The sequence below is a fragment of the Nematolebias whitei genome, chromosome 9 (genome assembly GCF_014905685.2).
Source record: "Nematolebias whitei isolate Nwh7 chromosome 9, NemWhi1, whole genome shotgun sequence".
Taxonomy (NCBI): Eukaryota; Metazoa; Chordata; class Actinopteri; order Cyprinodontiformes; family Rivulidae; genus Nematolebias; species Nematolebias whitei.
In genome coordinates, this window is record NC_056506.1 from 38,624,285 (window position 1) to 38,638,722 (window position 14,438).

Here is a 14,438-nt window from a genome sequence, read left to right on the forward strand (position 1 = left end):
ATCTGTATTTTCTGCCCTCACTTGATCTGTTTTGGGTACTACAGTGGGCCTCGTGTTCATTTAATGCACCTTTTTTAATTCAATTGCTTTGTGGTTCTGTTTGTATGTGAGGGCAGGTTTAAGCTGCAGGAGGAAAAATAATGATGGAATGGATTATTATTATTATTATTATTTTTTTGCAGACAAGTGTTCAAATGCTGTTTTGCCAAGTGATGCACTTTTTTCGGTTATGGTTCTAACTTCAAACTTCTTTCTGTCTTCCTTTCTTAGACGAAGACTCATCTCTCAGCGATCTTCGCTCGAAACTCTAGAGGACATTGAAGAAAACGCTCCTCTACGCAGGTAAAAAAAAAAAAAAAAGACCTCCATGCTCACTGTTTCTGTTTAAAATGAAACCTGCAGCTTTTTTTTTTTCCTTTATATGCTGATGCTGTTGTCTGTTTTTATTTTAGATGCCGAACCCTATCGGGTTCACCCAGACCAAAGAGCTTTAAGAAGATCCATTTAGTAAATAACATGAAGCAACACGATATGCGCAATGGAAGGTACGGAAGACAAACAGTGCCCGTGTTGAGTCAATACAAGTCTTGACTGAACGATGGCAGGCTGCCCCAGTCAATGAAGTGCAGTTTGAATGTTTCTCACATTACAGGCGAGCAGGCCCGGTCCAGTCCATTCACTTCACTGACTTTGAACAAGCCTTTTTTTTTATTCTTCATATGATCACAGTTTAACTGTTGAAATCACACCATCAGTGAGTCTCACTGTTGAATGCTAAATCATTTTGCCACAGTTTTCACCAGCATGATCACAGCACGCAAATCCCTCGTGTCAAAAAATGTCTGGCTCATTTGTTAAAAATTTAAACGGATATTGTGTAGTACCAATGTTTCTGACCTAAACTGGTTATCCCAACTTTTAATTCATTAGAAATATATGATAGCTCAGTTGGTTTTAGTTCTTGTGGGTTTGTGATGTGGTTTAGTTCTGCGCTTTTATTGGATTTTGAACGTTTTTCCATTACCTCTTTAATTGTATTTGGACATAAATATCCTGGAATCTGTCAGGGTGCTGCAGCACCCTCCACTCCCATACTTCCCACAGCTTTGTCTGTGAATCACAGATAAATAAAATGCAACTAAACTCAACACCAATGTTGTCTACAGACAGCCTACTTGGCAAATAACTTTGTTAGTGCCATTCAAAATGCATAAAGTAGACAAAATAAAAACAGATTGTACACTTATTTAAAAAAATGTTAAGTTTTCAGGTAAGAGCTTTTAAACGATAATTAAAATGGGGCCAAAATACAAATGCATGTCTGTCTAGATATTTTCTAGTTTATGCAACTACAGAAATTGGACCAAATTGTGTCTTCTTGACAGACTGCCAGTATTAAAGAGCCAAAAGTTGTGTGGTTAAAATATTTTTTATGTGTGTGTTTTCTTGTTTAGACACGACTCTGGTTAATTTGCTGAATTTAGGAGTTAATTTATGCTAAAATAGTATAGTTTAGTAATAAATGGCTGAAAACAAAACTTTCTTGACTACATTTGTTAAAAGTAAAATAAAATACATTGATGTTCCAAAGAAAAGTTTAATTTGATGACTTTAAAGATTTTAATTCCTTACAAGAACCATTTTAGGAGTTGATTGAGACTTTTGCACTCTGTTTTAGCGGTTCTACTGTACATCAAAACACAAACTCCTACATTTTAAATGATTCTTGTCGTACAATAATTTATTTGCAAGCTCTCCGACTTGAAGCTGTGGATTTTTGATAGCTGCTGATGAGCTTGTTTACCATTTTTGTTTTTGTAGGATAGTCCTTATCAGTGGCAGAAGATCCTTCTATAGTGTATTTTCTGTCCTGCCCTATCGAGATTGTAGCCAAGCAGGGTATGTATCCAACAGCATGCCAAACTTTTGTAACTTCGTCCAACCTGTGCTCCCTCTTTCCCTTTTGTTTTTCATCCCTCTTTCCTATGCGAACAAACTTGGTTTTGGTGGAGGCATTTGTTTTTCAGTAGTTTAATATTAGTTCAAATAACTTAATAGTTCTTAAAGTGATAGTTCAGATTAAATTTGCTGTTGACACCTCTTTGAACTTCCTCGGTTTGGATAAATATTTAGACTCTGACCAAATTGATGAGCTAAAAACTAGTCTAGGTAGCCAATTTACATAAATGTTTCTTACCGTATTTTTTGCCATATAAGTTGCGCCTTTTTGTATAAATTTTCACGTCCTGCGACTAATATACATTCCCCCCCATATTTATAGCCCAATTTTTGGCAGAGATCTGACAATTTCATTCATTCTGACATGAAAAAATATTAAATATCATTTGCAGCCGCCAGAGGGCCCTCGAGCCTTATGGCAAGCCAAGTGTCTCATTAATAGGTAAAAGTGGCTATTAATGAGACACTTGGCTTGCCATAACAAGCCACCTTCGTCTCGCTCTGGTACTCCTGGAGCAAATGTCAAATCGGCTGCATTTGGCCTCGCTGCCCTGGAGAAATGCAGCTGATTTGACCATTAAAGTGCATTTATTAAGGAAAAGTTCAACTGAGACACATCTTTACTATAATTTTGAGCAAACAAATAATTGTTTTTAAGTGTTAATCTTGTAAAATTCTTGTTAAAATCCTCCTGTGTGTGCTCACGCAGTTGCCATTTTGGCAGCCAGTCGATTTTTGGCACAACACCGGCCCACATTTCCGGGTGGTCAGCGGTGATGCGTAATACAGTAGATGCGACAAAACGACTCATTGATGTATTGTTCCACTTTATTAGACATTTTTGGACTGATGCGACTTTCTTGGCAGACAATACAGTATTCGGAGTACAAACAATAGCAGCTAGCAGTAGCATGTCCAGTACTGCCTGGATCATCAACCATATTTCTACTGCTATGCAGAATGGGAGTTTGCAATATGGGGAGTGGTGGCGTAGAGGTTGGAGAATGTGGGCCTGTGATCGGAAGGTCATCTGTTCAACTCCCCAGACCGACAACATCAAAATGTGGGTGGGAAAGGTGAAACGGCCACACTTTCCTCCATTTGCCCCACCTTGGGCCCCTGAGCAATGTCCTTAACCCCACCTAGCTGGCAGCCCCCTGCTCCTTATGTGTGCTCACATGTGCGATGGGGAAAAATGCAGATAATTTCCCCATTGTAGATTAATATAGTACGATAAAAAAGGATGATGTAAATGTTTATAAAACTTTCAGAAATTACTTTAATCTTGTCCTCACCTGTTTTGGTCAGAACTAATCTTTTTTTTATTTTTTCCAAACTGAGGTTGTTCAACAGTCTTATCTACAACAGGTAATATATTACTTGTTCATTGCCGTCCCATAGAACCCCACTTCAAAAGATCTGAATTATCTCTTTAAGTTGCTTTTATAAGTAAATGATAAAGCTTGACTGTGCAAGCATCTTCTATCTAAAAGACTACGTAGTTTTAAACTTGCTGCTTGTTTTGCTTTTTCCATCAAGGCTCTGGGGGCTTGTGGGGAATCTTTTATTTTCCAGTGTGTTTTCGTCCAGAGAAAGTACGGCTTGCTTTGCTGTTTACCGTGTTAACCGTTGCTGGGCCACTTGCGCTTCTTAGTTTGAGAAATGTGATCCCTAAACCTACTTTATTTCATAGTGAGCTGTTTGATGTCATCCATGCTGGCAGAGTTTCTGTTGCATGTTCACATCATGGCTGTTTATTAACTATTTTTTTTTAGTAGTCTGTGCTGATTTCACGTTTCCTAGCTCTATAACATAAATACTATTTGTCTTAGATGAACATGAAGCCCTTTGTGGAGGCGTTTTACTGTATCTGGCTTGCGATGAGACGAGCTGTAAGGGACATGCTCAGCCTAGTAACTTTAGAAACACAACACGGTGTGTTTTGAAGGGAGAGGAAGGGAAACGGGACAGAAAAACACCAGAGAGGACAATGCACAGAAAGAAAAGCTCCATGCCAGGGTTTAGTGAGGAGCAACAACAAGCTCAGAGCATTTGTGGAATGTCCTAAGCCAGCCAATCAGTGTAAGGTCAAGGGTTAATAAACCCCCCAATGTGCTGCAGAATGCATGTTTCACTGCTTGTTGCAGCCAAATGATAGTTTTCAGCTTCAAAACAATACAGTGAACAGCTTTTAGCACAAACTCCTGATTGCATAGTTTGTCTCATTGTTTCTGATTTTATTCTAGATGTACCCTTTTTATGTTCACTTTAACTTTATAAATTAAACTAATCTGTAGACATAAACCACATGTTTTGACTTCAAATACCCCATAACTTTTTATAGGTTGGGAGGTATGACTAGCTGGACATGTTTAACCTTTAATTATGTAGTATTTCCATCATGTTTGACAGCTTGAAAACTCGGAAGAAACTCAGATTTTCTGTGTACTGTGCGTGTTCTTGGTTTTCTCCTGTTTTTCCGTCAATGAAAAAGGTACACATTATCCAACACGCTTGACATTAGTAAATATTTTGCCATAAAGTGAACATGAATGACTACTATACCATAATGAGTGGGATCAGATGTGAGTAAAACTTATTTAAATCCATTCAGCCTGTTCATAACCTATTTATGTTTATGGTATTTTTTATTCCTAATGTTAAATTAGAACAATTTCAAGGGCATGAATAGCACTTTCCATAGAATGAAACACCAACACACATATCTTTAATTAAAGCCTGTGATCCTTGCATGTTTTTAAATGTTAGTCTTTCCTTTTTTTGTATTCCCAGTAGACCAAAGCAGAACCTTTTTATTATTTGAATGGCTTCATAGGAGAAAACTCTCTCCCTAGAAAGCTTTTCCACATTTTTCCCCCTTTTCCCTTTGAATTTTCCCCGTCTGCAGTGCGCCTGCTGCCTGCAGAGCTCCTTTGCCGTGATGTGTCAACATCGTGTCCTGACGCGCTTGTCTTGATGATAACACTGTTTTCATTACAACACATGGGTCTCGCGTGTCGTCTAAACATTAGGAGAGTCGTGTTGAGATTTGGTCTGAAACGGAGAGCGAGACTGAAGCAGGGGAGATAAGGGAGCAGCAAGAAAACAAAGCTGTGCTGCAGCTTAACCTCTGTTGTCATTTTGAGGTGTTGCCCCTCTACAAATAATCTCAAAAGATAAAAGTTGATTTGCACAAGTGAATTCTTGCCTAGCTATTTGTTGAGCAACGACTGTACTGCAATATTTGTGCAGCCAATAACAAATGCATGAATGTTTAGTCCATATAATTTGAATACAGACTCTAGCTGGCCACTATTTGCTCCACTAATACACATTTTGCTCTTCAACTGTCTGTTTTCCTGCTTTGGGAGAGTGCTAGACTCCATAGGAAATGTCCCACAGCAGTAGGACATCTCAGGTGAGGTAGCTAATTTGTCAAAAGACTGGCTGGCCTACTAGCCCCACACATCTTTCCTCCCAAAGGCACGCTTTATTTCTGACTGCTAGAAATGCACCCAAAGACACCAGCAATTACAGAAACTAGGCCAACTGATGAGCACAGATCGATACAGTGTCTATATCTATAACTTGGGAAGATGCTGTAAAGACAAAGCAAGAGTAGCTGACAAAGATTAGAGAAAAGGAGAGGTCAGAAGAAGCTGCAGTGTAATTTGTTTGGTGTTGGCTCTAAAAGTATTGTGCTCAATAGGGACATAAAGGCAGAAGGACGTCAGCGGCACCCGTCAGGAGGAGTTAGTGCCAAGGAGATGGTGATTGGGCTGGAAGGAGTGGAGTTAGGAGCAGATGGCAAGGTGAGAAACCAATAAAAATGTCTGTACTGTAGGTGATCCACCTTATCATTTTAATTTTTATTAATAGGAAGAACGTCGTAACTTTTAATATACAGTAGTCCCTCGTTTATCGCGGGGTATGTGTATATACAATGTTTCTAAATGCTCTAAAAGAGCACATAATGTCATGATTTCCCCCCCTCTGACTCCGCTACTCTCATTCTTGTCCACGCCCATATTTCTGCTCTGCACGGTGAACAGCTGATCAGCTGCAGGAAGAAGCTTATCCTGCAGCTCTGGGCTGCACAAATATGCAGCAGGTGCTAAATAATTTAAAATAATTTATTTTAAATAAAAATATCATGCCGATCGTGCGGCTCATCCATCAATCAGCCAGTTGTGTGTCTATGTCCGATCTTATTTTGAAAAACCGCAATGAAACAAGTCTGAGATAAATGAACCGCGAAGTAGCGAGGGACTACTGTATACATTTTTATATTTGGGGAATGTAATTCACAAACTTGTCAACATTTTATTCTGAACACCGTTATGTTCTGCCACATGTACCGTACATTTATCTGAGGGTGTTTATTTTATTTGTTGGAGAAAATATGCGATGATACAATTTTATTTTATTTATCGCAATCATATTTTCATTATTTTTCAATTATATTCCTAAATAATTACATTAAAGATTTGTCTATAAAACAAAAGTGTTGATTAATCCTCCAAATAGCTGAATTTAGATTTTGTCAACTATTTTTAGTAACATTTTTCAAAAGCTATATTTGGATACAATACGATACCATATGATAATACAATACAATGATACAATACTATACGATAAATTACAGGATGATACAATATGATGTACGGTAATAAAATATGCAATACAGTACAATACAATACCACAGAGTATGATGCAATATAATACAACTTGAAACAAGAAAATACAATAATGCAAGAAGATGTAGTATGATACAATGGACACAATGCAACATAATACAATACAACTGCAAGACGATACAATATGGTATAATGTACCGTAATTGACACTATATAATACTACAGTTTGATACAATATTTTTATCAAGAATATATGTATGTTTTGGATTCAGTGATGTTTCAATAGCTGTCTTCACATAAAGCAAATAATGGACCAACACCTGGCAACAAAAATAAAAATGGAACGACCACTCTTAGGCAATGTAAATATATTCTGTAGCTCATTTGTTAACTTAAACTCACAGAAACAGACTCTGACTGGGGCGCCTAAAGTTATGCACATTTCATCAGGAAATCAAGCAAGCTTAATTTTTTTCTCAGACAGATATATTACAAGTACATTTGTCTTTGTAGACTGTGTCCTACACCCAGTTCCTGTATCCCACTAATGTGTTGGGAGGTCGAAGAAACACGATCGACTCCACCTCGTCTTTCTCTCAGTTTCGAAACGCGAGCCACCGCAGCCTCAGTCTGGGCAGAGCCAACAGCAACCAGAGCAGCTTAGACACAGGTTCGTGGGTCATTGACGTGCATTTAATTTATTATGGATGTTCGTAAGCGTCACGCTTGGCTAAAATGTACATTTCTCTGAAACGTGGCGCTCTGGTTAAGCCGCAGTTTTTTGTTTGCAGGGAATGACTTAGGGGAGTTTCGGGAGTATGACCCCAACCTGTTGGATGATCCGCAGTGGCCTTGTGGAAAACACAAAAGGGTTCTCATCTTCCCCTCCTACATGGTGAGAAAATACTTGACCACATCCAACACACCACTACCAGCAGCAACAACAAAAACAACCTCTGTCCTGCCCTCTCGAGAGCGAGTTGAAACGTTTGTTCTCATTCAAAACGAACCTGAACGGAGGCTCGTTTCTACTGTCCTCTCCAAATCTCTGTGATATTTCATGGTTTATGCCCATTATCTGAGGGCTGTTTTCTTTTTTTATCATCAATGTTGACCTTTTGTGCTCAAGTCTTCACACCACAACTAAGAACAATAACGCCGGAAAGATTTGTTTGCAGTTTGCTTCTAAAACGGAGAAATTTCCTGAAGATTATCAGCTGCTTTTTTTAAAAAAAAGGAGTGAGGAGGATGTTTTAGACCATCTTTAATCTGCAAGGTCAATAGTGCCGTCTCCCTTTCTCGTACCATACAGAGCCTGAATAAACAAAAATACGTCACCTCTGGGATGCAGAGAACAAAAAGTCACTAACGGCACCTTGTTTGTGCTTTTGTAATATTTTTAGCTGTGTTCTGATAAACAAGTCGATGTTTTATTGTAGCTGGAAAAAGAAAAATGAAGAAAAAAGTTTGTTTTTGCTGCAGAGACTTGCTGAATTCCCAAGGACTGACAAACTGAAATGTTAAAGGCAAGGCTGAATATTTTTTCTCACTTCCTCTGATTACAAAACTCAGCATCTGACAACAATAGCTATTGTATTTACTACAGCAGTGGAACCAGAACATTTTTGCATTCCAAGAGCACAGTCTGCTTGCAAGATAAGGCAAAGATCTTGCAAATTAACGAGCGACAGAAAAGATAAACGTGATGCTTATTTTTTTTTTTTTTTTAAGCTAAATCTGTTAATTAGTTTATCAGGGCTTGATCTTCTGAGCACAGGGTGTCTCCACACCTCTGCTATAAATGGCAGGTGTTTTGTCATGCAAAGTGGGAGGAAAACAGGAAGACAAAACAGAGCAACCACTTCTCAGAGGAAAGTAATGAAGTCACTCAGAATTTCAGTCTGTCTGCACACAAACATGAGTCACCGTGCTTTTATTGTTTTCATCGTTAATGGGCTGCGGTTTCTGTGCAGAACATCGTCATTTGTATTATCACAATTAGAGAATCATCCAACTAAACCAAGTTTTTAAATGTATCTTTTAGTCTAATTTAGATGCATTTCTTCTTGAGGAAAGGTTTAGTTCTACTACACTACCCAAAAACTAAAACAACAAAAATTAGGTGTGGACAAACCGTCTCTTAATTCTTAAATTCTAGTCTTAAGTTGTTGCCTCCCTGGTCATTTTTGCCGCTTATTTGCCATATTAAGATGTTGTAAACTTGATTTGGACCTCAATTTTGTGCCATATTTTCTCATACATGTTATATTTTATTATTATATATAATAATGTACATATTATTATTATAATTAATGTAGTCTTTCTGTTCTCTGTGGTGCATCTGACACAGTATTTGGTGCAGGTCTCTCTTCTAATCCAGACATTACTATGTTAAAGCAGCAAAACGGCAAATAAAAGCTAAAACTAATAACATGGTAACAGAACAAAATTTAGTAAAGTGGTACTTTAGGTAAAAGCTAAAACCAGCCATTCAGTAGCTCATAACTAAAACCAGCAAAACCATAGCTAAAAGCCAAAATAAGCAAAACTCTAGCTAAGAGCGAAATTTATTAGAATGGTAGCTAAAAGCTAAATTTATTCAAACTGTAGCTAAGAGCTAAAATTATTCGAACGGTAGCTGAGAGATAAAATTATTCGAACGGTAGCTAAGAGCTAAAATTATTCAAACACTATCTAAGAGCTAAATTTATTCGATGGTAGCTAAAAATTGAGAAAGTATGTAAAAGAACATAGTTTGTCATTTAAAGAGCTCTCAGTGTTCTTCAAATTTTTATGAGAAAAGCAAAATAAAATTGAATTAATTTAAAAACTCTAAAAGTTACAAATATCAACAGTCAAAAAGCTGTAATGTGCAAGCTATTAGTCTCCGAACCTGACTGGCTGAAACAGCTGAAAGTATGTTGAAGTTGTTAAATCTAAAATATGTAATAAATATTTTTTTATTTATAACTAAGCAACTTTACATATTTAAAGGCAGATGAGAAATATTTTCTGGTGTCCTCTGTATTTTGATCACATTGTCTTACATTTTACAAAATCTTAAATTAGTGGTTTTATACAAAGGGTCAATATAACAACTCATGGAAAAGTCTGAACCAGCTAATTGCTGTTCTGTTAATAATAATGAAAAACAAGAAGCATAAAACCCCCAAGGTGTTGTATTTAGCACCAGCACCTGAAAGTGTCTTCATTAGCCTGTGGAATCCAACACTGTGGTGTAAAGAACCAGGCTCGTTCCTCTCGGTGATGTAAGTGGGCTCATTTTGATACCAGCTCTGGTTTTCCTTTCAGACCACGGTCATTGAATACGTCAAACCTTTTGACCTCAAGAAGGACATGAACGAGACCTTCAAGGAGAAATTCCCTCACATAAGGCTCACTCTCAGCAAGATCAGAAGGTAAATAAACTATGAACATATACTGCATTTTCCACCTTACGTGTTGCACCGCCCTATAAGTCACATCAGTCCAAATATGTCTAATAAAGTGAAAAAATCCATAAATATGTTGCTTTGCCGTATAAGTCGCTTCTATTATGCGTCACCGCTGACGCGTCGCGTTTGTTACGTGTCACCGCTGACAACCCGGAAATGTGGGCTGGTGTGCCAAAAATCGATTGGCTGCTAAATAGCAACTGCGGAGCGTGCAAGGGAGGACTTTAACAATAATTTAACAAGATTAACATTTTAAAACAATTGTTTGCTCGAAATTATAGTAAAGGTGTGTCTCAGTCTAACTTTTGCTTAATAAATGCAGTTTGACGATCAAATCAGCTGCATTTCAAAAGCTGATACACAGAAGAAGGCGCATGCACGAGAGGACTCATGCATTTCTTCAAAATTTAACAAGATAAGCACCTAAAACAATTATTTGTTTGCTTGAAATTATAGCAAAGGTGTGTCTCAGTCTAACTTTTACTTAATAAATGCACTTCAGTAGTTAAATCAGCTGCATTTTGCCTGGGCGGTGCAGCGAAATGAAGCTGATTTGACAGTTGCTCCAAGCGAGCTGGACAAAGGTGGCAAGTTATGGCAAGCTGATTGTGTCACTAATAGCCACTTTTACCTATTGCATGACACAATGGCATGCCATACTGCTCGAGTGCCATCTAGCGGCTGAAAATGGTAGTGTTCAATATTTTCAGTCAGAATGAATGAAAACAGTCATATCTCAACCAAAAATTTGTTTATAAATATGGGAAGAAATCCATAAATAAGTTGCTTTGACATATAAGTCGCAGGGCATGTAAATTATGCAAAAAAAGCGCAACTTATAGAGCGAAAAATACAGTAATTTTTTTTGAATAATTGAAACACTGGCGAGTTCTTTATAATTATTTTTACTACTTTTTAAATTTTATCTTCACCCTCTCACTGTGTATTTGTGTGTGTGTGAGTGCAGCTTGAAAAGGGAGATAAGGAAACTGGCACACGATGTGTGCGGGTTTGAGGAACCCACTGTGGCCACGGCTTTCGTCTACTTCGAAAAACTCGTTCTTCAAGGCAAACTGAACAAACAGAACCGCAAACTCTGCGCCGGAGCTTGTGTTCTTCTGGCGGCAAAGATCGGCGGCGACCTCAAGAAACACGAAGTTAAGCTTCTTATTGATGTAAGTCTTCTCGTGAACATCTTTTAACATTTATAGTTTTTATTTTTTCTCTCAAAAGTTTCATTTGAGCGGAAAGGTTTTTCTTTTAGAATAACAATAAAGAACAGTGAAGTCACGTTTAAAGTACATCAAACGCATCACAGTTTAAAAACAACTGAAACAAAAGACAGATTATTGCTCCTTTATATGTTTGTGCATCTGCTTATCTGCTGTGTTAGCAAAATATCTCAATAACCACAATAATTGTAATTCAACTAAAAAGGAAATCATTGGATAGTCAACGTCTGGAGTGAACCCAAATCAGAATGGCAGTAATTCAGCCATTTTTACAGATGTTTAGTTCAAATTTGTTGTGGTAGTAGCTAAGAGTCATGCGCAACAGATGCTCTGAGCACTACACATTGCACCACATCATTGTTTAAAGCTTCAGCGGTAACTGTTGGCATCAGCCATCTTTAACTGATTCACATTTTGAGTCAAGTCTAATTCAAGATGGCCGTCACATCTACTCAACATTAGCCAACACAAAAATGGCTATAACTCGATCTGTTTTATAGATATCGAGCTAAAATATATAGTAGTAGCTGAGTCATTCAACAATTTCCTATGGGATTAATAAAGTTCCAACATCTTAACGACACATATTTTGAGCCTGCTATTTTAGAAAAACACACGAGATTGAGCAAAATATTACCGTAATTTCCAGACTATTAAGCTCACCTGAATATAGGCCACGCCCACTCAATTTAAAAAGGAAAAAAATGTGTACATGTATAGGCCACACCTGTATATAAGCTACGAGTGTCCATGTTGTAACGTAAGGTATTTACACAGAAAGATTATTTTAAACTTTTCATTAAATACGTACAGATAACATACTTACTGTATATATGTACAGTAATTTATTTTCTTTTTCTGATCAGCGCCTGAACCGAAGTTTCCCCCTCCTCCCCAGAGGACCAATGAAAATAAGTTTTATTGGTCTACTGTAACCTGTTTGGTTATTTCATTAGTCAGATTGATTTTTTTACCTTTTATTTATAAAAGGATGTAGAATCATTGAGTCGTCATGAGGACCCCCCCCCCAACAGAGACGTGTACTGGGCAGCTATGTTAGCGCCCAGGTGGGACGAGGCTAAATGTTTTGTCGGCATTGAAACTCGTTCGCTCGTCAAAAACAAACAAACCATAAACTATCTGCAGCATTGTATAAACCATGATGTTCAAATTTGTGAAAAAAGGAGCGGTTTATAGTCCGGAAATTACGGCATTTTGAGTTTTGATCCAAACGTCTACAACTCTATTATTTCTTAGCATAAAATTATCTTAGTCTAAAAGTCTGGCATAAAAGGCAGTGGGCGATATGCTTTCCTTCTAAAACAATATACTTATATTTATCAAAACGACTTCCAGAGCAACATGCATCTGATACTCCGAGATCGGTGCTGTTAGTTTAAAATATTCCCCGTCTCCTGAGAGCCGGTGGAAACTGGGCCACGAGGAGAAACCAGTATTAAAGGTGCGCACAGTATTTGTACAATCTGTTACATTTTTTTTCTCAACCATTTTTTTTTTTATCTCTGAGGGAGTATGTTAAAAATATAAACCCCACCGTGGTCTCAGAAGCTGTGAACAAAAACAAACAGCCCCGTTGTTCCCGTTGATTTAGAAACTCTATCGTGAACACGAATCGTCCCTGATGCAGGGAGACGTTGTTGTTGCAGTTTTGAAGCGTACGTGCCTGACTTCATCGTTTAACCCAAACTGGTTGTAGCCGGACATTTAGGTTGTGGGAGGACAACTGCAATCCAACACAAAAACAGCAATTTACTCTCACCTGGCTAACTCGATGGACATGTTTGTATAATTATTATTTACTTTATGAATCAGACATGGAGGTAGTGGTGATGCTGTTGATGAGGTTGTGTGGCTGATTGTGAAACGTGTCTTCTCATCCTCTGTGTTTTTCTCCTGCCAGAAGCTGGAGGAGAGGTTCAGAGTGAACCGCAGAGAGCTCATCGCTTTCGAGTTCCCCGTCCTGGTGGCCCTGGAGTTCAACCTGCACCTGCCAGAACACGAGGTCATGCCCCACTACAGACGCCTCCTGCAGACCTCTTAGCGTTGGTGACCCATCAGGAGGACGGACACCGGGTTCTCCTCCTGATCCCAGCGGCATCCATCCCTCCGCTGCACTCTCTGTGCAGGATGAGTTCATCACTACACAAAACTCGCTCTTTTCTCTTACGACTACAATTTGCCAAAAGATTCACTTTATTTCTTGGTTTCTACGAACATTCCCGCTCTGTTTAAAAAATGTTTTTATTTCTTTTTACTTCTGCAACTCCGGTGCTGAACACGTTGAGACGCTGTATACAATGTAATAAAAACAGAATGCACTGATTTGAAAATTTCATTAATCTACATTTAAAAAAAAAAAAAAAAAAAAGGTTGAGCTTAAATTTTATGGCAGCAACTCATCTCACGTTGTACCACTCTTGTCTGATGGAGGTTTCTAGCTGTTCAGCAGTCCAGGGTCTTCTTTGGTGGTTTTTTTGTTACACAATGTGCGAAATGTTGAGAAATGTTCCTAAAGTCTGTTCCTCATTATTTTTAGTTGCTCCCAATGATTGGAACAAATTGCAACAAACACTAAAGCTCAGTACCTTCGTTACACTATCTGTTCTCAATAGCACATTACAGGTGCACGTGATCGCACCTGCTTCTGATTGCTTACTGCCTGCGCTGTTTGAATAATGTGGAGAATGATCATCAAGTTTTAAATTGTTTTATGATCATTTTAATGTTTGATCGTTTGTATAATTTGCTGCTGCCTCTTGGCCAGGTCGTTGTTGTAAATGAGAACTGGTTCTTAACTCGCCTAATTAAATAAAATAAACGTTAATTTATTTTTTGTTAAATTGATGAGAGTTCTGGACTGCTGGGAGACCAGTTCAGCACCAGGACTGGTCCAGTAAAAAGCTTGTAATGAATGCAGCGTGTGTCAGCATCGTCTTGCTGAAATGTGCAAGACCTTCCCTGAAAACGTCTGAAAATGGAGCATATGGAAATCTAAAACTGGTGAATACTTTTCTGCATTGATGGTGCCTTTTCAGATTAATAAGCTATGCACCCCCATACCATCAGAGAGACTATGATGATGCTAACTGGCCAGATTATTCCTTTTGAGTACACAAGAGTCATTCATACATACA

General features: G+C 38.1%; 1 protein-coding gene across 1 annotated transcript in view; it reads left to right on the forward strand.

Annotated features, from left to right (window-relative positions):
• cables1 (Cdk5 and Abl enzyme substrate 1) overlaps window positions 1-13,523 on the forward strand; it is a 38,023-nt gene extending 24,500 nt beyond the window's left edge. The window contains exons 2-10 of the mRNA XM_037681786.1: window positions 271-342; window positions 453-545; window positions 1,822-1,899; window positions 5,669-5,771; window positions 7,110-7,266; window positions 7,388-7,491; window positions 9,909-10,015; window positions 11,019-11,226; window positions 13,205-13,523. Coding sequence (XP_037537714.1) covers window positions 271-342; window positions 453-545; window positions 1,822-1,899; window positions 5,669-5,771; window positions 7,110-7,266; window positions 7,388-7,491; window positions 9,909-10,015; window positions 11,019-11,226; window positions 13,205-13,345 — 1,063 coding nt within the window. The 3' untranslated portion in view covers window positions 13,346-13,523. The remainder of the gene's footprint in view (window positions 1-270; window positions 343-452; window positions 546-1,821; window positions 1,900-5,668; window positions 5,772-7,109; window positions 7,267-7,387; window positions 7,492-9,908; window positions 10,016-11,018; window positions 11,227-13,204) is intronic.
• Window positions 13,524-14,438: the final 915 nt, after the last annotated feature.